This window comes from Solea solea, chromosome 8, assembly GCF_958295425.1.
Source record: "Solea solea chromosome 8, fSolSol10.1, whole genome shotgun sequence".
In the NCBI taxonomy this organism is placed as follows: domain Eukaryota; kingdom Metazoa; phylum Chordata; class Actinopteri; order Pleuronectiformes; family Soleidae; genus Solea; species Solea solea.
The window spans coordinates 205,282-227,499 of NC_081141.1; the positions used below are offsets into that span (position 1 = coordinate 205,282).

At 40.5% G+C, this 22,218-nt stretch overlaps 1 protein-coding gene across 3 annotated transcripts in view; it reads right to left on the reverse strand.

Moving 5' to 3' along the window:
• Positions 1-467: 467 nt before the first annotated feature.
• Positions 468-22,218, reverse strand: part of LOC131463407 (nuclear receptor subfamily 6 group A member 1-A-like) — a 74,581-nt gene continuing 52,830 nt past the window's right edge. The window contains exons 1-6 of one of the 3 annotated variants that reach the window (XM_058635092.1): positions 14,652-14,837; positions 3,635-3,865; positions 2,841-2,896; positions 2,064-2,224; positions 1,049-1,279; positions 468-744 (exon numbers count right to left, since the gene is read on the reverse strand). In XM_058635092.1, coding sequence (XP_058491075.1) covers positions 486-744; positions 1,049-1,279; positions 2,064-2,224; positions 2,841-2,896; positions 3,635-3,865; positions 14,652-14,676 — 963 coding nt within the window. In that variant the 5' untranslated portion in view covers positions 14,677-14,837 and the 3' untranslated portion in view covers positions 468-485. Of the gene's footprint in view, positions 745-1,048; positions 1,280-2,063; positions 2,225-2,840; positions 2,897-3,634; positions 3,866-12,932; positions 13,176-14,651; positions 14,838-22,218 lie in introns of those variants that run through there. The other 2 variants (XM_058635093.1, XM_058635091.1) reach the window with 2 other exon arrangements.

Genomic DNA, 22,218 nt, shown 5'->3' on the forward strand with positions numbered 1-22,218 from the left:
CCAGTGTTCGGTCCAATCTGACCAATTTCTCAATTTTTCTACACAATAAATATTGTGTTTTTCCTCTTATTGCCTCAAGGCCTCACATTGTTCTCCACACTGAGCAAACAGCTGAATACCACTTCCATTGAATGTTATGTGGTTTATTAAGCTTAGTCACACCGTTGGTGTTCCCAAGTAAAAACATCTGCCAAAGGAAATAAAAAGGGAAATACTCCCACAAACACTCACCCACACATCCACAATCATATCTTCCTCCAGCCCCCATATTCTGTATAAAGCTCTCTTTGTCTGTGGAGAGCCTCAGTCATCCACGTCACAGAACCTTCAGGGGTTAACTTAACTGGATTTGCTTTGCCTTTTGCAGTTACACATGTTAACCACTAATTGTAAACTACCTTCTTTCATTTTGTGTTAAAAAGCTGAAAGAAGGGAGAGCTTGAGGAACACTAGAGGTTCCAGTCACTTCTTATTTCTGAGGCCACTCACCCCTGCAGCTCATCATCCGTCGGCGTGTACTTGGCAGTGATGTCGGCCAGGTCACCAAAGATCTGGGCGCTGTAGATAGTCAGGCAGGAGAGCAGGATCAGCTCCTGCCAGGTGGAGCTGAGCAGGCAGGTGTAGTCCTCTATGGAGAGCTCGCAGAAGAACGGCAGCTTCTTGATCCAGGAGATCTGGCGGAAGAGCAGCTCATCTGCCAGGCGACACAGCAGAGCGAACAGCTCCACCTGTGTCACTTTGTAGCTATGATGCACAAAAACACAAAGAATGTGAGATTGACTGTTTTAACAACCCTGTGATGGAAATAAAGAGCTGCTTTTCTGTGATGCAACCACCTGCACCAAAGTCAAAAATAGTAATTTTCTCTGTGGACTTTGGTGTGGGGGAGTGAGCAGTTTACAAACCAGGCCAAAAAGGCCATTTTTATACCATTTTTAATTAGTGCATTTTTGTTAACGTTAATTCAATGTGTCAGAGTCTGGTCATATGGTGATGAACTGCAACACAGCATGCATGTGGATCATATTTGGAATGCATCGTCTCTCACCCGTCCTCGATGAGCATGGGCGTGGCCAGTGGGGCCAGGTCTTCGGCCGCCACCAGCTGCAGCACCAGTGGGTGGGACTGTGGGTAGAGGCTGCGGGGCTGCGGGGCCAGCAGGCCAGACTGAGCGGCGTAGCTGAACAGGTGAGGCAGGAGCTGGTAGTGTGTGGACATGGAGGTGTTGATGTAATGGTCCCTGAGGGCCGCTGTGTAGCCGTTCATTTCCACAGAGCGGCTGCAAACACAGAGATGTCAAAGGTTACACACTTTTGGAATTTCCTTTGTTTATATTAAAGGAATAGGTTAGTGATTATGTTGGACACACCCCTAAAGGCAGAAGATGGAAGAAGAAGAAGAAGAAGACAAATACATTTGTCACCATCTTATCCACCTTGTCCCAGTTTTCCTCTGCTTCCTGTGTTTCTGTATCTCTGTGCTGAACATACAGACCGTTCTTTTCCACCCTCTCACCTTAAACCTTCATCTAGGACAGCGTGCTGCATCTCTCAACTCTTTACCAAAATCATTTCTGTCCAAACTTGTAGACAAAACTTTGCACTTCATTTTTGTTAACGCATACCAAAGCCTACACTGCTCAAGCATTTGGATTTTTGTTGTTCATTTCTGTTCAGATTTCATTTGATAAACCATGAATTCTGAAAAGCTACAGTGCTGCAGACAGCCGAGATAAATCCTATGTTTATACAAATTTCAACTAAAATAAATAGGGTCATGTGAGTAGCGAGACAATATTTGTCCTTGATGAGAGCAGATAGACAATGCGCCCGTCTCCATAGTGAGAACAGCGAGATAGTACTGCGAGTTCTTTGTGTTTCTATCATTACTGAGCCTGAGGAGCTGCATATTCAGGCATTCTTCACTTCAGGCTGATGAATACCTCAGCTGAAATCTGACTGAGAGGGGAGCAAGGTGTTAGACTGTCAGGGACAGCTCATTATCTCAGTGATGGGGCCTAATGCTGGGGCTGCGTGGCTGAGTGGATGAGATGAACAACTCACTTGGATGACAGAGTGGAGGCAGGCGATGGCTGGTTGCCCTCAGAGGCTCCGTTGCTGGGGGAGCTGTGGTCGCTGTCGCCGTTGTTGCCCCAGGTGTGGTCTGGGGCGTCCTCCTTAAACTCCTGTCCTGACATGATCCGCTCTATCTCCTCTTCTGTGATCTAAACACACACACACACACACACAGGATTTTTCTTTAAGCTTACTCTGTGTGTGGCAGTTCAACTCTGTGCTGCAGATCACACAATCAAACATGGAGTGAGAGGAAGACGGCGTGTGCGTGTGTATTTGATACACACGCCTAAAACAAATAGAAAAAGCCATTCTGAAATCCATTAACGTTCCCAAAAATGTCTTGCATTTGTAGCTGGGTGGTTTTCATTTAACATTTCGATTAATTCAATAGATAGCTTGAAACAGCAAATCATTCCATAACGATGGCAGAGGACCTTTTCATTAGGATTCAGAAATAAAGCTGTACTTTATTTATTTTTCAAATTGGACTAAATAGAATAGTGGCTCAGTGGCACTTAGCCTTGTGTCTCCCATTATCCTGACCATTTGTTCTGTCAAACCAAGCCAGTGGTGAATAGCGCCGATAATCAGAGTGACACAATTATTCTGATGCCATAACAAGGTCAGCACTCAGGCTCGTTAGCATTACAGCACTCTGGCTCATTTGAATGAATAGGTTTGTGCACTAAATGGTAAGCGAGCTAAGTGTGGAATGAGTCAGGACAATATGTATGAAGTAGGAGGAGCAGGTCAGTGATGTACCTGAACAGGCCCGATGCTTTTGTTCCTCCCTCCTGGCATTCCATCCTCCCTGATCGCTGCAGGACAAAAAGAGAAAAGAATGAGTCCACTGACAACATTAGTATCACAGCTCCATCTAAAATCAGAGCTTTGTTTCACATCCATGTCGGGACCTTTTCAACATGGATGCTTTGACTACAGCGTTTCTCCTCTGCCTGTTCAACACTGACAGTCAATCTGTTTAAGGTGTGAATCCAAACAAACTGAGGGGCTGTATCATTTTCATCCACCAGGGGGCAGCATCTACAAATGGATCAGATCCTCTGAGTATTCCAGAACAAGTGAAGGGGCAATAATCACTAGTGGAGCTGATGGATTTTTAAGTAAACTGTGAAATCAACTAATAAAAAGAAAAATCATTTGTTGGAACGATCCCGATGCACAGTAGCCTCATTTAGCAGCATTTCAGCATCAAGACTGGACATTTACATACAATTAAAACCTTCCATTTTGACAAAGGAGAATATAACTATAACTTGTTACTTCATAATATATCTGAAGGGATTTTTAAATGAAAGCTTTAGCAGTATCAAAAATGTAATGAAGGATTTCAAGGATTTAAAAAATGTGAACATTTATGGGCAAAATATTATACATTATATAATAAAGTCACGATTGTGTCTAATTGCTGAAGGATGTAGGTCACACTTTGTATTTCAAGGATGAAAATGTGCTGTTTGTATAAATCAGACTAATGAGGTCAGTTCACTATTGAGTTCTCATGATGACACTGTTCCCGTGTGTCCGTACGTTACCTTTGCGGTTCATCCCCATTTGCAGACACTTGAGCAGACGGCAGTACTGGCAGCGGTTGCGCTGTTTGCGTGACATCTCGCAGTTCTTGTCGCGGCTGCAGCGGTACACACGCTTGTTGCAGATGCTGCGCTTGAAGAAGCCCTTGCAGCCTTCACACGAGATGATGCCATAGTGCAAACCTGTGGCACGGTCTCCACAGATAAGGCAAGTACGCTGGTCAGCTGGATCATCTACACAAGGAAAACAGGAAGGGGCAGATTTAGTAATCCACACTGGGACTTCAAAACCTTGCTGAAGGCACAAGTTTTTAATTAAGTTCATGTCGGAGCTTGAGGCTTAAAGTGCTAGCCAAGCGCTGGCTAATCCAAAGGATGCTTAAGCTCCGACTGTCATTTTCTGAAAGTGGAGGTGTAACAGGGTGCAGGATGGAGAGTGGAGACGTCTTCTTATGTTGAAAGGAGGCACAACTGCTCTCCTTTCTCTTAACAACGTTTAATATCCCATGACGAGGAACACCACACTGTCAAAAAATCTACATGGTCAAATTTACTGTTATCCATCAGATGCTAGCAGTATCTTTTAAAGGATTAGTGTGAACGATGAAGTAGTTTCTCGGCAAAGTGAAGTTGCAAATTGTAACTAACTTTTGTAAAGTGAAAATGGTGGTGGTGGTGGGGGGGGGGGGGGGGGGGGGGGTCTGAGGTTAATGCTGCCTGCTGAGTCTGGAGATTAACCTGGATGCCTGATTAATGTAAGACTCTGGTGTAATGCAACACACACTCTACACACAGACACGACCTTTACCCTCCTCTGGGAGTGTGTGCTTTGAAAAGCCAATAATGGAGCTAGAGGAGCAGGTTTCCTTTGTGTGTGTGTGTGTGTGTGTGTGTGTGTGTGTGTGTGTGTGTGTGTGCACTCATTCACAATAAGTCTCACTAAAGGACACGTTTCGTCTTTGTTTGACATGTATGCAAAGAAATCATTACACAGTCAGACAGACACGGACATACATACATAAAGCTTTATACTGTTGTATATAATCTTAGTAATATTTCTCTATAATAACAATAATAATAATAATATAGCTAATGCTGGACGATACATTATCACAATATAACATTTTCGAATCCATCGATGTTGATAATTATCACTGTCAATGTCAGATCATTAAAAGTTGAGTTTTTACACATGATTGAATGTTTTTAAAAAACGATGGACAGAAAATGCCAAAAAGAATTATTTCCCATAATATATACAGTATACTATAATGATTACATTTATATTGTTAAACACTGTATGCTGTTACTGAATTATGGCCCAGCTTTATATAAAGGCAGTATTGTATAAAACCAAATAAATGTTGTTTTTTGGACTGGATTTTGTTTTCAATGTGTTCCTATTATTAAAAAATATTCATAATCACAGTCTTAATATCGCTTAAAAAATTTAAATAGCATTGTAGACAAAGTGGTAACATAACCTATATTATTAAAATGTAAAAACAAAATGAAATCTTGTAATTACCCCCCACAACAAAGATTACATTTGTTAAAGTCCGAGGCAAACCTGCAATACCCCCAACGTCCACCAGTGGGCTGTGGCCAATACTTAGGAAAGCACTGAATGAATCAATGAATGAAACGTGATAGAGTAATCAGTACTGAATGTGTTTGTTATTCTACTTTAATTTACATAAAAGTCACAGATCCTGACAATTCAGCTGAAAACATTGAAAAATGTAAATGTGAAAACCAAATGTCTGAGGAACTATAGGACTGATTTTAGATTTTTGGATTGTGGTTGGGTTAAGGTTAGGCTTAGTCATTAACTGGTTATAGTTCAGGTTAGGCTTAGTCATTAACTGGTTATAGTTAAGGTTGGGGGTTTAGTTAGGCTGTCAAATCAAGGTTCACAGAGAGAAACAACAAAGAGAATTCAATCAAAAGAAGGAAGACATTTGTTCACCTCAGTGTTACAGAGGATTTGATGTCTTTTATGGTACAAAAACAGACTTTCACTAAAATGTGCGGCCCAAGTGACAAAGCATTTGTCACTTGTACCTTTTACGAACACATTGGTGCTTCTAGCTCTGTATGTGTGTGTGTGTGTGTGTGTGTAAATATATGAATCAGGATAGCAGCTCATCAGAGGCATGTGACCGAGCAAAGACTTAAGCCTCCACCCGAGGGGGTGGTGGGTGGTGGGGGTGCACACATGGTATAAAGCCTCTCCCAGATAATGAATGGTGAATGGAGGACTTCTAAAAAGCACAGAGAGAGAGAGAGAGATTATCATTTAAATGATGCAGTGGGGTTTAAGTTTGCTGCCTGCTGAATCAGCAGGGGCAGCCACACTGTACGCAAACAATGGGACGTCACGCTGTGCCGCCGCCCTGGGACTTTAACAGTTCCACTCTTCCACTGCTTCATTCTGCACGACTGTGACATGAGGATGGAAACGTCCTTGACATGCTGTTGACTCTCTGTAACAATTATCTTTCACTGATCTGTGTAAGATAGTCCATTATAATTAACATGTCTTACATTTCTTTGATTCCAGCATAAAAACAAACTGATTTATTGTTAAAAAACTGAACAATTGTCTCTGATATTTGTTTGAGCTTATTGAAAAATCTTCTGGAATGTTTTCTTTTACACATTTCTGACATTTTATGAAGACCAGAATAACTCACACATTAAGTGACGATGTTACTTTGCCTTACAAATAATAATGCTTGTGTATATAATTGTAAATAATTGCTGTAGCAACAAGGTTGTCTGCTCTGAACTCAAAACACTGTTCTTACTCTACTATCAGTACGTGTTCGGATGATATGCTCACATATGCTCACATACAGAGGAAACAGATGAACTTGTGTTACTAAAAAAATCATAAAAATAGAATAGAAGAATATTTAAAAAACCTGGAGTTTAGACCAGAAGGCGACAGTGGGATGTATCAGCTGCAGTTTACTAATAGACATGATATGATATAAAAACATATTGCAATTCACAATATTATGAAACAATGTGGGGGCAATATATAAAAAATTATACATATATATGTACATTAAAACATCCAAAAAATTATATTTAAAAACAAACAAAATAATACTTCTTTAATTTTAAGCCTTATTATTTGTGATATACTGTATTTATAGTCAATTTCATTATTTCTAACACGTGTAAATAGCCTTCAATTAACAGTAAAAGGCTAAAGAAATAGGAATTACCTGAAATAAAATAACCATATTTTAAGATCATGTAATACAGATCATAAACAGTGGATATTTTATTTTAGAGAGTATTCACGGTGCATTGTCACTCTCCTTGTACACCTATATAACCTCAACATATTGTGACATTTAAAGGGCATATCACCCAGAAACATTCACATTCACACATCAAGTGATATCAAAAAGTAAATCATGACAAAATCCCCCAGCTTTCCACAGAGCAGTGAGAGACTGAAAACTAAAGCTTTTCCTGTTGTGATCACAGTAACACTGTAGCAGTCTCTGGCATCATAAAACATGTGGAGGATCAGATTGATGACAGTATGGATCCTCACCTCCTCACTCAACCATTTGTCAGACCATGTGCTCTTTCAGAGCAGACATTAAAACCATATATTTCAGTGAAAGCCCCCGACTTCCTACAGTCAGGGAAAAAACACAATAGCCATTAGCTGCCCTCACTCGGGCTGATTTGCCAAATCTATCACCCTGTCTTTCAAGTGCATGGCCACCATATAAACTGGCTGATTCACACCTTCACCCACACTTGATCTCAGCGTGTCGCGTCCTATGACTCCGCCTCGTCCTGTCTGTGGGGTAACAGTTAAATATTCATGACATTTACTTTGGGATCTCACACTGTAAAGAATCCTGTCTCCAGGAACTTGGAGTTTCCGGGAGGATGGGTGGACATACAGTACACTCACATATTCTACTGTATATGTGTGTACGCCATGTTCTGTTGTCATGCCAGTGCAATGAAAGGGGATTGAAATTGAAAAATAAAAAAATAAAATAGAGAGAGACAGAATACTGAAGCAGCTTCTGTGGGAAATCCACACTTTAAACTTTCAAACTGTCGGATTATTATCACTAACTGGAGCATGTGTAGTTTTTAACCACACATCTACTAGACAGTGATAACATAGACATGTCTGAATTTGTTCGATTTTCCTTTGTGATTTTGGGTGAACTGACACTTCATTATCACACATAGCTACTTGGCTGCTTCTTCCTTTCATGATGAACCTGGATGACCACTCCGGATGAGTCTGTTAGAGGTCACATCTCAACAAAATGGAATGCTCCCAGGGCCGATTTGTCAAACTGTGATCACATGACCTCCTAAATGAAATGACTCGAGTCAAATATGTTTACACCAAGCTTCATTGACCAAAGTGCTGTTCAGAACCACACTGATAAAACAGCAAAGCACAATAGCAGCAGACGATAGGAATACTTCAGTATATTGAACCACTTGCTATGAACAACAGAAGAATGAAAAAACGATTAATTACAAAATCAATAACAAAGAAATCCATCGTGAAAACCATCCCAGGCTTCATCTGGACTACAAGCCAGGACTAGAGGAGCATTTCAGCTCCATATTAGGAATGACATGAAATAATACAGTGTATGACTTCACATGTCACATGTGCCACAGTGTAAACGGGAAGCACATTCTTATTTTTGCTGCATCCACACCAATATATTTTCATTCCAAAACAGCATTTTAACATAAAAGCAATCTGTGTCCATAGTAACACACCTACACACACATGTATATATCATGTTTGGGTACACTGCTAATGTGCTCGCTGGTGCAAACGGGAAGCAATTATTTCCTCCTCTACATTTTGCATAGTTTCCAGAAGTTCGACCAAAAAGATAGAAAATAGAGAGGATTTCTGTTGTTAAAGTTTTGTTCACAGCTGATGGCAGAGCTTTCACGTCACTGAGGAGTGTGGAAAAGAAGCAAACTAAGAAAACCGTGTCCTTCCCTGGTTACAGTATGAACCAGGGAAGCTGAAGCCGAGGATCCTCAGTGGCTCTGAAGCAGCTTTATCAAGCCTGACAAAGCAACAGTGATGATATCGTCATCACTGTTATCTGAGCAGGCTTCACTGCTTCAAACAGAGAGCCTTTGTTAAAAGTGAAGTTTGAACTCTGTGGGTGTTTTACTCGGACAAAAATAAAGAACAGGGCAATTTAATGAGTCTCTTGCATTTACAGTGTTTCACTGGAAGAATAGTCGAGTAAAAGTGATTTGTTCATGTTTTAACTTCATTAAGCTTACATTAAGTTGAATATGTAAACATCTTCATCCAATGAAGAAAAAACAGTTAAAAGATTATTTGGAAATTAACTGAAGAAGTTAAGAATAATACATAAAAACATCAAATGTGTGAATGTATCCTTGTACAGATGAGCTGACACACTGCTGAGGTGATGAGTTGGAAAATAAAGCACGACTTCATCTTGAACTCCACCCTCTCTTTGTTTCATTACACACACACATGCACGCACACACACACACGCACACACACACACACACACACCCCCGAGGACCCATTAAAGGCTGCATTGTTTCTCCGGGGTCAGCCTGGGTTTCATTCCAAATTTAAACGTAAAGCAGGAAATGCGAGTGGAGCATTTAAAGCCGCGGTCAGCAACACAGCCGAGCGACACTCTTGTTGCTCACTACTTTAAATGTTATGAATGTTCTCTCTGTGACTTATACTTCTGTCATGGCACCCAGAGGATATCTTTAGGATGAATGCTGCCTGATGTTCTCCAGGTTTCACCATCTCTCTGGACCCCCGCTCTGAGCAGCATCATGCTGAGAACAGAGATGTATCGTGGCCAGATCTCCCCCATTGTCCCTGGTCAGCGCACACAAAGCCCAGAGTGTAATGTAAAGCAGCCTTTTGAGTGGCTGACAGAGCAACAAGGCCTGGCCGCTGAAGGCTTTTTTCTCTCTCCAGGTTTTGTCTCGGGCTTTCCATCACAATCATGCCCAGCTGAGACAAGGAGCGGGGGTTGGAGGAATGTGCTGTACTTTTCCGCTGCTGGCACCCACCCTCTCTAATTCTCTCTGTCTCTGCTCCCCCCACCTCTACGCCTCATATCTCTTCTGCTCCTCTGAAACTTATCTCCCCTACCTGGGGGTGAGGAGGGGAAGCAGTGTCTCCCTCTCTCTGTCTTACTATGACTGGTATGTAGAAAAGCATGTGAAGACCCTCTGGGACTCTGGCCCAGCTTTCCCAGCAGCCCACACTGTGATGCTAATCTGGAAAGTTACGTGCATGCAGTTGTAGATTGGGCTCATCCCCAAGACAAAGGCGACCTGTTGACGTTGCTGTCCTGATAATATACACCCAGGCTTAGAGGCTAAATCATTAGCATTGAGTAATACCACACCAAAGATAGGCTCCATGTTAATGTCATGCAAATGCCAGCGTTGCTGATTGTTAAATAATGTTGGAAAAAGCTCGAGTGCTGAAGTCTGCCTCCCCGTCTCAGCTTTGTTAGCATCTGAAACAATCATTTAAATGTTTTCTTTAAAAACCAATGTCTGCATATAAGAGGAGGAGCTAGGTGTGGACTTACATACATGAGCTTTAATATTTCAACTAGTGTTGTGCTGTAGACAAATGGTAGGACTGGCTCATTTGTTTCATACTAGTGACAACATATCTTCAAGTATCTTAGCTTAGAAATAAAGAACCATCTGTCTGAAGGAGATTCCCTTTAGTTACAGTTGTTGCTGTTTTTATTTAAATTCAGAATTAAACCAGATTTAAACCAGGGCTGCAACTAACAATTATCTTCATAATCAATTCATCAGTCGATAATTGTTTGGTTAAAAAATGTTGATTTGTGTTTTGCAAACCGTGAAATGATGATGTTGTCAAATGTCTTGAATATTCACATCGATTGTTTTAATAATAACCCTACACTAAAAATGAGTAATCCTGAGTAATCCATTCTCAAAATAGTTGAAGATCAATTTAGTGATTACTAATCAATTAATAATTGCAGCCCTAAATTAAACAAATATTCACTTTTGAGTTGAGCTATTAAAATGTACCAGTATCTACTATAGTCACTATTCTTTTAACAAAGTGCAACTGTTTTCCATTTTGTGATTATGAAGCGTGTTCTGTATTTTACGCCCACGTTAAATGTGGTTAAAGCTGTGTGGAAATGAGGCTTGTTAGACATCACTGTTAAAGCCGGCGTCTTGTTTCTTTCCACCGTGTTTGCTGAACATTAAAACCTCTGCAGGAGCTGCGTCTTGGCCCTGAGCTGCTCTTTAATGTCAAGAGCCAGCATGCACTGATATAAACCAGGTGTTCTGTATCTTTTGTTGTTTAGTTTTTTACAGCACATCCTTTTTGATACATGGGCACATAAAAGTGCTTGTTAATGTTAATGTGGACTCTCTCTCTTCTGTATTAGCAGGCAACCGTGATGACTCCACATGCATGAAAAATACCCCAAACACTGTCAAATGTAAAGATGTTTTGCGTCAGTCGGTGCATGTTCAATAAAAATTAAATGACATTTGCAAAGTCCCATTCTGTGTGTGTGTGTGTGTGTGTGTGTGTGTGTGTGCAGGGGGAAGGGTGCAAGGCCAGTGGAAATAACACACCCTTGAAAGGCAAAGATGAGCAACATGGTGGACTTGATGGTTTGGTTTGCACAAAGCAGGGGAGATGGATATGTTTCAGCCAAATCAGAGAAAAGGAGCATGCACAAAATGAGCAGCCTGTTATTGGCTATTTATAGGCGGCATTACAGAGTCACAGGAGTCCCTGACCTCCCCCACTGTTACTATTGATCTTCACACACACACACACACACACACACACAAACACACAAACACACACAGAGCTTCTGGCCCCACATCTACATCCACATCCTCACCTCTAGTGCTTTGGTTTGTTTTCAGTGCCACAAATGCTCTAATACAGTAAAATCAAACAATAACGCCGATTTAATGTAATGTGTTGAGGAACAGGAGAAAGAAGTGAGGAGTTCACTCTCCTTCAGCTGGAGCACAACCAACATGGCTGCTGCTGGCAGGAGGATTAACATGATGGGGGGAGGGGACAATTACAGTATCACAGTTCCTCCACATGCTATTCCGAAATTCCCTGAGGAAGTCAAGGAAACACAAGCAGAAATTCTTCCACTGTCCTCAAAGTCATCACGTACAGATAAGAAAGGGAAAAAACCCATAATAATTTAAGTAAACGGCACAATCAGCAAACACAGTGAGATGAGCACTTGTCACAAAGAAAAGCGCACACCAGTGATGGAACAGTCCACAACACTTTGGTGACTGAGTTTGCTTTGCCATGTGGAATATATCTCAAGAGTGAGAAAGGATCACATTCCAAATTCCTGCAATACATGGTGAGGGGGCGGTTTGGAGGCTTGGTGGGTGGGTGGGTGGGTGCTCCCAGTGGGATGTAGAGTGAAAACTGCCAAAAGAAGGTTATTTTACTCCAGCACTTAAGATAATTCACCTCGCCAAATGAAGCGACAAAAGCAAGATGAGCTAAAAGCAATTTTGGGGGAGAGTATCGTCAGCGTGGGTCAAGGAAAGCTCGCCAAGGCCGGGAGAGAAAGAAATGTTGACTGTGAAGAACAACACCATCATTCAAAACAGGGTCAAAGTGAAGCATCAAGAAAAGAGAAGAAAGGGAAGAAAATTAACAATATGTTAAAACTCAGCATTCGAGAAATTGGTGAGTGAGCAGCCGAGCCACATTCTCCATTATATCAACTCTGCCCTGCGACCACGTACCACAGATCAATACATACAGTACTGCAGAGATGCACGATTCCACCGACAAAAACAAAGCACTTGAAGGCATCACAGGTAGTGCAGTGAAAAGACTGACCGGAAAATCATTGACTAACGCCTGAGTGTAGACGACTAATCCTGTCACATACAACACACAGATTTGGCAACAGTTTGCTTGAGCTAAAGAAGAAATCAAGAGAACAGTGTTTATCTGGAAACGACAGAAAAGTTTTCCTTATTTTCAATAGCTAAATATATTCGGCTATATTGTTTTTTAAAGCAGCACAATGAGTTGTTTCTCAAATACTCTTTATTTAAAGATGTATTTGATGAATTAGTAATAACGGACTGAAAATGAAACCGCCTCAAATATACATGTGTATGTTCTCTGCTTGATTTCACACAACCGTCCTCTCTCATTCACTAAAAGAAAACGATAGCCTCCTCCTCCAGTTGCCTTCCTTACCTTCCCATGTATCCATTTCATGCTTCTTCCAGTTTGCCTCGGCCCCATTCAAGCAAGGACTCAGCTAAAGAAAGGCCAGTGGGCCTGCTCGCCTCATGATTCTTTTCTTTCTCTATCTCTCCCTGCTTCCTATTTCCTCGACAGCCTGCCTCGTTCTGACCGCAGTCAGAGCCCTGCAACAGCACTGGTCACTTTACTGCCTGGTCACATGACCGCAGAGTTCAAGCCCCGGGGTCACCGCTTGGCTTGAGGTCCAATGACAGCTAGGGGTTATCTGAGTGGAACTGATAGTCCTATTTTCGCTGCCGTTCAACAATACGACCGCCGCCCCCTCCTCCTCCTCCTCTGGCCCTGCACCAGAATGAGTGTGCCCCCCTCCCCTCCCCTCGGTCCCCCTGCCTGTGGCACTTCTGAAGAGGACCAAAGTGCATGTCCAAGCATAAACAGAGGTTCAAGCTGACAAAACACACAGACATTAACTAATTGAAGCACCCAGTGAGGCAGAGAAGAAGGTTACAGCTAAAGTTTCACAGCTCGATTGGTTACGGAGTGGAAAGTCAGGCCGTGGGTCGATAGAGAAGGTGAAGACCAAGAGGCGGAAGGAACCATTTGTTTTGTTCCTGAACATCAACAATGTTGCAGTTGATGGATCAGGGTCCACCCCATAAAATTAACCACCGTCCCCCATCAGATCAGCTGATGTCAAGTCAAAGGTACAAGCTAACACATAAGATTTTCATTATTGATTGATCTGTTAATTATTTCTTCCATTAATTGATTTGTCCATACAATGACAGGAAGGTAAAAACAAATGCCAATAAGACAATGTCTAGTATTTGATATAGAGAAGCAAAGAAACCCCCTGATTCACATTTAAGAAGCTGAAAACCCTCAGAATTAATCATTAAAGTTGCTAATTAATGTATTAACTCAGACATGGTTGCAGTCCTGTATACTTTAGTGATTTAAAAGAGAATGTTAACATGTGACTTTTCTACTTAGTTTGATCTAACCTTGTTTAATGTATGTAAGATGAGGTAACTCTGTTAACCACAATGCAGACTGGACTTTAAACTGTTTAAACAGAATTTGGAGTGGAAATTCTATTTCCATGACTCATTCATTCAGAAAATCTAAATCTAAACTAGGTTTTCGAGTAATCACTGTCTCTACTTCCCTTCTGCACTTGTACAATATAAAATAAAAAATGACATCTTTGATCATAGCACAGTCACAAATGAAATGACTGAAAATTGGTGAAATTTACATTTGAACATGAATGTCAATGTATTACGAGGTAGATGAGGCTCACAATGTTGGGCCATCTTCCTACTGCAGATGTTTTTGTGTTGGATACTTTCTGGTTTCTTTCTTTTGTGTAATGTGATTGGATAAAGTCTTGTACATCTGCCAGTGTGTACACAAGTAATATTTCAGAATCACAGCCTATTTTGCTGAATTATTTCAATATTTCTACAAGAACAGAACAAGCAACGAGTATTGCAGGTATTGGGGGGGCACACAACTGAAGACAACCCTTTAAACACAACTTCACGGATATCACTCTCTGTATTCCTAATTGCACCTTTGGCTGAAATGATCCACGTCATCTCATTTTCTGCCAAACACTTTTTTTGTCAGCATGACTTTAACCCCTTAACTTGGTGCCATGGTAACAAGCCTAAAACATGTGAGAGCTACAGAGGTACAGTATCTTACCATCCAGTGGGTTCTCTTCCTTCATCCCCTCCAGTGGTCTGGCTAGGGGATCATAGTGAGAAGCATCCAGTGTTTCACCAGTGTGCCACACCCTACACGCTGCTGCCTATAACCTGTACGTGTGTCCAGCAGGCTGCCTCCTCTCTACCCCGGTCCCAACTCCACACTACAGTGGACAAGCTCTGTCCTGATCCTCCAGCCAGGCTACCGGCCCACCCTCTCCACAGCTCCACCCAATACCAATACCTCCTGTTCACTCTCACAGCAGCAGCAGCACCCCCACCCCCCACGGCCCAACCCCCATTGAGAATGCTAATGACCTGGCTGCACTAAGTCACAAATAAGAAGCTTTTCACATTCACAAACAAAACAGAAGGTTTGTTCAAATACAAGCAGGCAGAGACTCAAACGTCCCAATGAACAGCTCAATTACCTTGTCCTGGTGCTAGCAAGAAATTCATGTGTTCTACTCTACAAAGCTAGGTGGCGATATGTCTTCTTTCAGTGAGTCAGTATTAGGTGTTTTCCATTTCTAGTCAGAACATGTATTTGTTTCATATAAAATCAGTCACACTTTCATGTTTGCTGCAGATATGTTGCTGCACTGTTGAGCGTAATTTCACTCGGCAAATATTGAAGCTGTCTACCTTTAAGATGACAGAGGATAAATTCCGTCTTCGAATCAGGGTGCTGGGTAGCTCCACGTTTTCCTCACTGTTGTAGTACAAATACAAGCTTGGTGCTGAGGCTAATTTGCGTCCACCTGAATGTACAGTATACCATTTCCCATTCCATTTGTAGTGAGAAGTCACATTTCTGAGGTCATTGAAGGCCTCTGAACTAGGGTTTTTCAACAAGAAGCGATGAGCAACCTCATGTAACCCGAGTTAGGATTCCAAGATGGCAGCAACCATACAAACTCTGCTACTTTAACCACTGATAGCACTTCTGCCATATTAGTTTCACAGTAAATCAAAATTTTAATTTTTAACTGTAGACATATTTTATGTTTTAGTTTATGTGCACACAATACCATGAGGAATGTTGTTATCAAGTGCTATTGCTAACAATGGCTAGCCTAATAGGTTTGCATTTCTCAACTGAAAGAAGACATCACTTCCAGTTCCGACTTCTGAGTTCTAATGTAAATGGAACACAGCATATGCTGGTTGGTATAGTACCATTCCTCTAGCACTTGGTCATTTCAAAATATTTAATGATAAATAAAGTATAATTCAGTCTCTTTAGTCCAAAGATGCTGTAGTCTGGAGTTTTTCTCCACTGTTTTCTTCTGTGCAGTAGCTTCTTCTACCATTTCCGGGTCAGAATTTGAGGGCATGAAACGCACAGAGCGCTGAGGCCACTTTGTTTACATGTATTTTAAAGGTCTACTTCTAGAATGCACTAACACAATAATTAAACGACTGAGCCAGTTGCTGCTGGGCTTGGGAGGAGAATTCACATAAACAGCAACTGAGCGGTCCCGATGGACAGGTCAGTCAGCAGGTACAAACAAGATCTCCCTGTTGACAGCATCAAAGGGGAGCTTGCATTCGACAAAAAGACTAGAAGAGTCTGCTACCACATGTCAGTGTGTCAAAGGCAGGGCCAAGAGGATCTAGTCAAGAATAGCCTTACATAAAGATTTTAGTAGTAATGTTATTTACTAAGTTAACGCCTGAGGAATAGGAGAAATAAAGTGACCACTTTAAATCTGTTTTTAATGCATGTATTCTTCAAACTGATATAATTCTTTACTAAAGGAATTTTCATAGTTTAACTGGCCTTTCATGAACCATTAGCAGCAGCATATGTCACCTTTGACCTTAGCACCTCTCCTCCCATGTGGCGAGGACAAACAGCATAATCAGCCATGTTGCCTTTAACCTTGAAGTCAGCTGGAGCGCAGCGAGCGCTCGGGCCCTGCTGGTTATCTGCTGTCATGAGGCAGGAGGAGCAAACAAAGCCGCTCATCAGGAATGTTTGGGACACATACGCTGCGACGCCCAGTCTCTGTTACACTTCCTCTACCTCATAGTTTCACCTTCTCTTATGTGACCTACAGTATGTGCATCAAGTACACAAACTGGTTAATTGCATCCCAGTCATGATGTGGAATCCTAATGGATTTACAAAACAAACAAACTCACATAAACATACATTTATTTGTAAATAATTCACTACACAAACATATTTAAGTGACCCCTATGTCAATAGCACAGAATATCATATCACTCTTCACTTGTTTTCTTTCATTTCCTTTTCAATTTCTAATAAAGATATAAACCTCCTAACCCTAACCCTCCTGTAATAAATAATTAAATGGTTTTAATGAGGTAAACGTGAAAACATTTTTAATATTTGAAGTCTCTTAAGTTTAAGTGGTTTAAGCAACATAAATTGATCGAAAATTGATTATGTCAATCTTTTGATTATCATAATCACATTTTACACTCTGGTCCACATCTTTAATGCCACTTTTACTTTTATAATTCAATGTTTAAGATTTTTTCTTTTTACCTTTTAGGACCCTATTTAAATGTCCAACTCCAATTTTATTAGTTACAGTTTAATAGTAGTTGGTGGGATTTATTTATTCTATTTGTTTACTATACTGTTGTGTCCTTGTACTGTTGTATTTAGAGATGTTAGGATAAAAGTATTGGAAATGCCTCCTATGCAACAAAGTGCTAAAATCTACATACTTTTCCAATATCATGTCTATGATGTGTATTATTTTCCCCTCAGATAAGGCCTACGCTACACTTTCAGATATCAGTACTTCTTTGACACTTCAAAACAGTAATTGTGCTCCTGGGAAGTTTTTTAGAGCAGGGAAGAATAAGTGATTTCCAGCAGTGTAGGATTAGCCAGATCTAGCTAAAATAGTTTTGCAATATTTAACAGTAGAAAGTCCCTCAAGTAAAACAGTGATATGTACTACAGACACAACAGTAGTTTAGTATCATATTTAGTCAATTTCCTCTACAATGAAAATGCTGTTTTAATCAAAATTACATACAATTTAGAGTGGGAAAAACACAAGGTTTAAATGCCTTACGGGGCCTACAGGCCACGTTTCCATCATGGTACAGTTCAGTTTAGTACAGTATGGTATGGATTGGAATGGTAAAGCCCAAGGTCAGACTTGCTTTTCAACTGAGAACAGTAGTGGTGTGACGTCATACCGGTGCGACAACAACGAATAACAACATCAAATGTAACACAAGAGTCAACAACACAACAGACAACAATGGAGGACAACCAGCAGGCTCAGTTTGTAGCTTTGGATGAAAATAGACTGCGGGTGTCGCAGGGAGTGACACTTTTCTGTTGCCCAATCAGCTTACAGTTACATTACTCTGGTACAATTGGGGCTGCTTATTTTGGTACTATTCGTAATGGAAGCGTAAAAAAATACATAGCATCCCAAACTGGACAGTTCCACTTGGTGGAAACATGGCAATAGTTAGCAAGCTGCAGTCGATGGGAACCAACCTGATGCATGGACACTCCCACTGAAAACAAGGCTGCCAGCGGGAACATGAGAAAGAAACTGATTTTGCCAATTGAACAAAAAGCCAACAAAATCTATGGTTAAGTCCAAGTCATCTTAAGAATAGGTTAATCACTTTTTCTCACCGTTAGCTTTTTGTTAACAGTCAATCTGTCTCATTAGGACCAGGTTTTGGTCTCAGTGAGGACTACTGGTCACTGGTTATAGCACAAAATTGTTAGCTGAAATGCTGGTTTGATTCACTGTTTGGTGCCTTGTTTTCAGCATTTGCCTAAAGATTGAGTAACAAAGAGCTTTTCTTTTGTCTTAGATCCCCTCCCTCCTCTACACACCGTCACAAAACCCTCCACTGTTAACACAAAGAACTTCAACAGGCCCCAGGTCACAATGGTCTTCTTCCGAATACAAGCCCTGATTCCACCCAGCAGTGCAGTTTAGCTCATTCAAAGCTGGTCTGTACTGTCCCACTTTTGTGACATTCTTTAAGATGTGTACCAGTTCACAAACATCACTGTTTGGTACATAAATGGTTTGCACTTTTCTGGTCTTGATAACCACTCAAAGTTGCTTTACACTACAGTTTTGCCATTCACCCATTCACACTCAAACAGTCATACAGCACATCTTTCATACCCATTCACACTCATACAGTGTGAATGGGTACACATTTAGGGTCACAGATCACAATGAATGTGCTAAATTGGTGGGAAAAAGCTAAATGTGTTGTGTTTAGTTCTTCTGGTTTGTTGGTTGATATCACTTAGCAAACATCATTACCGCTGACTGGATTAGAAAGTGGACTCTGCCATGAGTGACTGCTGTTTTTAGTCGGTTCAACTCTGTTATATGAACCTTTACAACCCTATATTATTTTGTTATGGCACCTACCACAGTGGTCTGGCACCTAAAGGGAGGAGCGAAATAAAGCTGCCCCTTTTAAATGTACCACTGGTATGATGTCACACTATTCATCATAGCTAACACTACCATTGTTATCTGGCCTATATGAGCTGGAAATGCAAGCCCATTCAGGACATTGTTCCAAACGGCATGGCGGAAATGCAGCTATAGATACATGCACTCTGATTCCCACTGCATGAATCTATTTCCTGACTTTAAATCTTAAGCGTTGCAAAGTACATCAGACTTTCTGCATTTCTCTACTGATGAAAACATCCCTGAAGCCTATACTGTATATCCTTCATATAACATTGACGGACATACTGAATATATGAATCTCCCAATGGTTTTCAAGCAAATATGGACCTTTTAAGAAAATATTAGGAATTAAAGGAATTAAAGGATGTTACACAGGAAGCTCTGAGTTGTCCAGTGCTTCTAGAGTTTGGAGTGCTAATAATCTCTCCAAACCTCTAAATAACCGTTATCTACAGCGATGGTTCCCAACCTGGGGTCCAAGCCCCCCTTAGGTGGGCGCCAGAGATCACTTGGGGGGGCGCAGAGCATTGACTGCTCTGAGTTTGTGAGGTTAATGTAATTATATTTGTGCATCCCAATCAGACACTCTACTGGATAATTAAAAGGCAGTATCACCCATATAAAAACTATAATATAATATATAATATAAACTATATTAAGCTATTTATCACCAACACTTGATCACGTGCCTGTTGTGTGAGAGACGTCAAAGTACCGAAGACTCACCGGGATCAAAAAAAAAGAAAACAAGGCAATACCTTGGTTTTGATTCAATGGAAGCACAGGACAGTTTTTATCTATACGCACTGTGAGAAGAGGAAGAAAAAACTACAACTGCTGTTTATTTTTGCATATGAACTTTTTACTTTATTCTTTTTTGTGTGCGTGCCCTGGACAAGGGTTCGAGTCGGGAGGGCCTGGTTTGTCCTGGACACAAGCAAGGGAGGCTTCAAGGAAAAAAGGTTGGGAACCACTGATCTACAGCAGCGACAGTAGGATGATTATTATGATTATTAAATGGCAACCTAAATGAAACTGACCTTACCTTGAATAGAAATACAGATTTATATGGATTTAGTTGGAAATGCTTTGGCTAATGTCAGCATACAACTAAACAAAATAAAGTATAGTGTCATTTACAGATATTTTTATGCAGAAATGTCACAAATTATATCTGTTGTCTATGTCTAACATGGATTAGAATAAGAGATCATCTATAAACAGTCCCTGAGTGTCCAATGTATTGATTAATTCAATGGTTCACAAGGAACCATTGAATGTTGCCTATGGGCCACACTATAAACCTCACCAGTCACAAGATAAATTAGAAACATTTTGTGACATATGACAAATAAACATCACAGTTAAAATGCTGTTGCTGCTCTTTAAGATACAATTTTACTGTTTGTGCTAAGTTAAGCAATTAATGAGGTTTGGATAGTATTAGATTTCCTTCTCTGTTTTAACTTTCTGATAGCCGAACAATTGGACTAATACTAATAATGGACATCAAGTTAGCATCCATAATTACCTCCACAAAGGAGGTTATGTTTACATCAACATGGGGTTATCTGTAAGTTTGGATTTCTGTTAAAAACTTTCAGTCTTCAGGTTTTGACAGATCAACCAGAATTCTTTGTGATGGGTAGGTGATCACCTAAGTATATGTTCCCTTTACATTGTGGGTAGATCTGCTCAGTGATGACGTCACAAAAACATAATTACATTTTCAATCACTATTTTTTATAATGGGCAAAACTGTAAAAAACAAACACACAAATTCCAAACTCATTGGATTTGAATGACAGCATTTTAAATGTAACACTGGAAGTTCTATTTAACAAGATCAGATGTGTATATCTCAGATAGTAATAGCTATAATCAGGTAAAGTTCTAAAAAAACCTTTAAATTAAAAAAATGTCAGGTGATGCATTCTCTGATTGCTAGTATGGACAGAGGTGACGTATGACATGGAACATCAATACTCTGTTGTTTGAAAATGTCACTTCCAAATTAAAGTATTACAACGTAGTCTCAGAGTGAAGTACTGGATTTACTTTTGTATCTGTACCTAGTTCATTGTGTAACATACATCAGCTGTACTGTCAGTGATATCCTGACTCCTTGATATGTTCTTTGTGACAAGTCATCTCGGAGGTCGTTGCCTCTGCCTTTTCCATTTGATTGTGGCTGTTCATGAGTTGACCTCAGGGTTTTAGTTTGTGTCCAATTCTGCAGATTAGATTAGAGCCACATTACATTTCCCAGATGCATTTGCCTTTTTGGAGCCTTGATGAGCAGCAGATCAATGCAATTGTTCTCTGTCTGAACCTCCAAAGGGCATATAAAACTGAGGTGACCTGGCCAGCATTTTGAGTTTAATGACCACTAAAACAGCCACTCACACAAACCGTCCTCATGCTAATGATTGTGGCTAATTTAGCAATATGGCTTTTGTGCTGAACTCTGAGGCGTAACCTGTCCGTGACACTGTATATAGAGCTCTGAATGTCATGTGACCCAGTTTGCTCACAGGGCCATTACGGCTGGAAAAGCTCCAGTACCAGTGCCCGTTTCAAGCTTTTAAGTTATTTAATTAAATAGCACTGGAGTCCATAACAATGCTTAAATTATCATCCAGATTTAAAGATTAGTGGTCAACAGATACAGATGAAACATAAGGGAGACTTTACTGAAGTTGAATCTCATGACAAAGAAGCAGAATCTCTAGACCTCATATTCCTCATATGTGAAAGGCACACTTATGTTTGAGTTCATGTGTGAGCGGCTTTCGTATGAAAAACCTTTTATAGAACAGGAGCATATACATATATATATATATATAGTTTAACAAACATTAGGTTGTATCTGCAATTACATTCCAGGTCAGAATTCAGATTAACTTGATATACACATATACATATACAAGCTGATATGAAAGTGATTCGGAATGTGATTCTTTAGTCAAGCTGTAGTTCAATATTGACAGTGCAGCTCAATTTAAATGTGACAGATACGACTTGAGATACCATCAATATATTGACTGCTCTATAGCCTAATGCAAGGATGAGAACTTATATAAACTGTATGAATTATTTCCAACATGTATG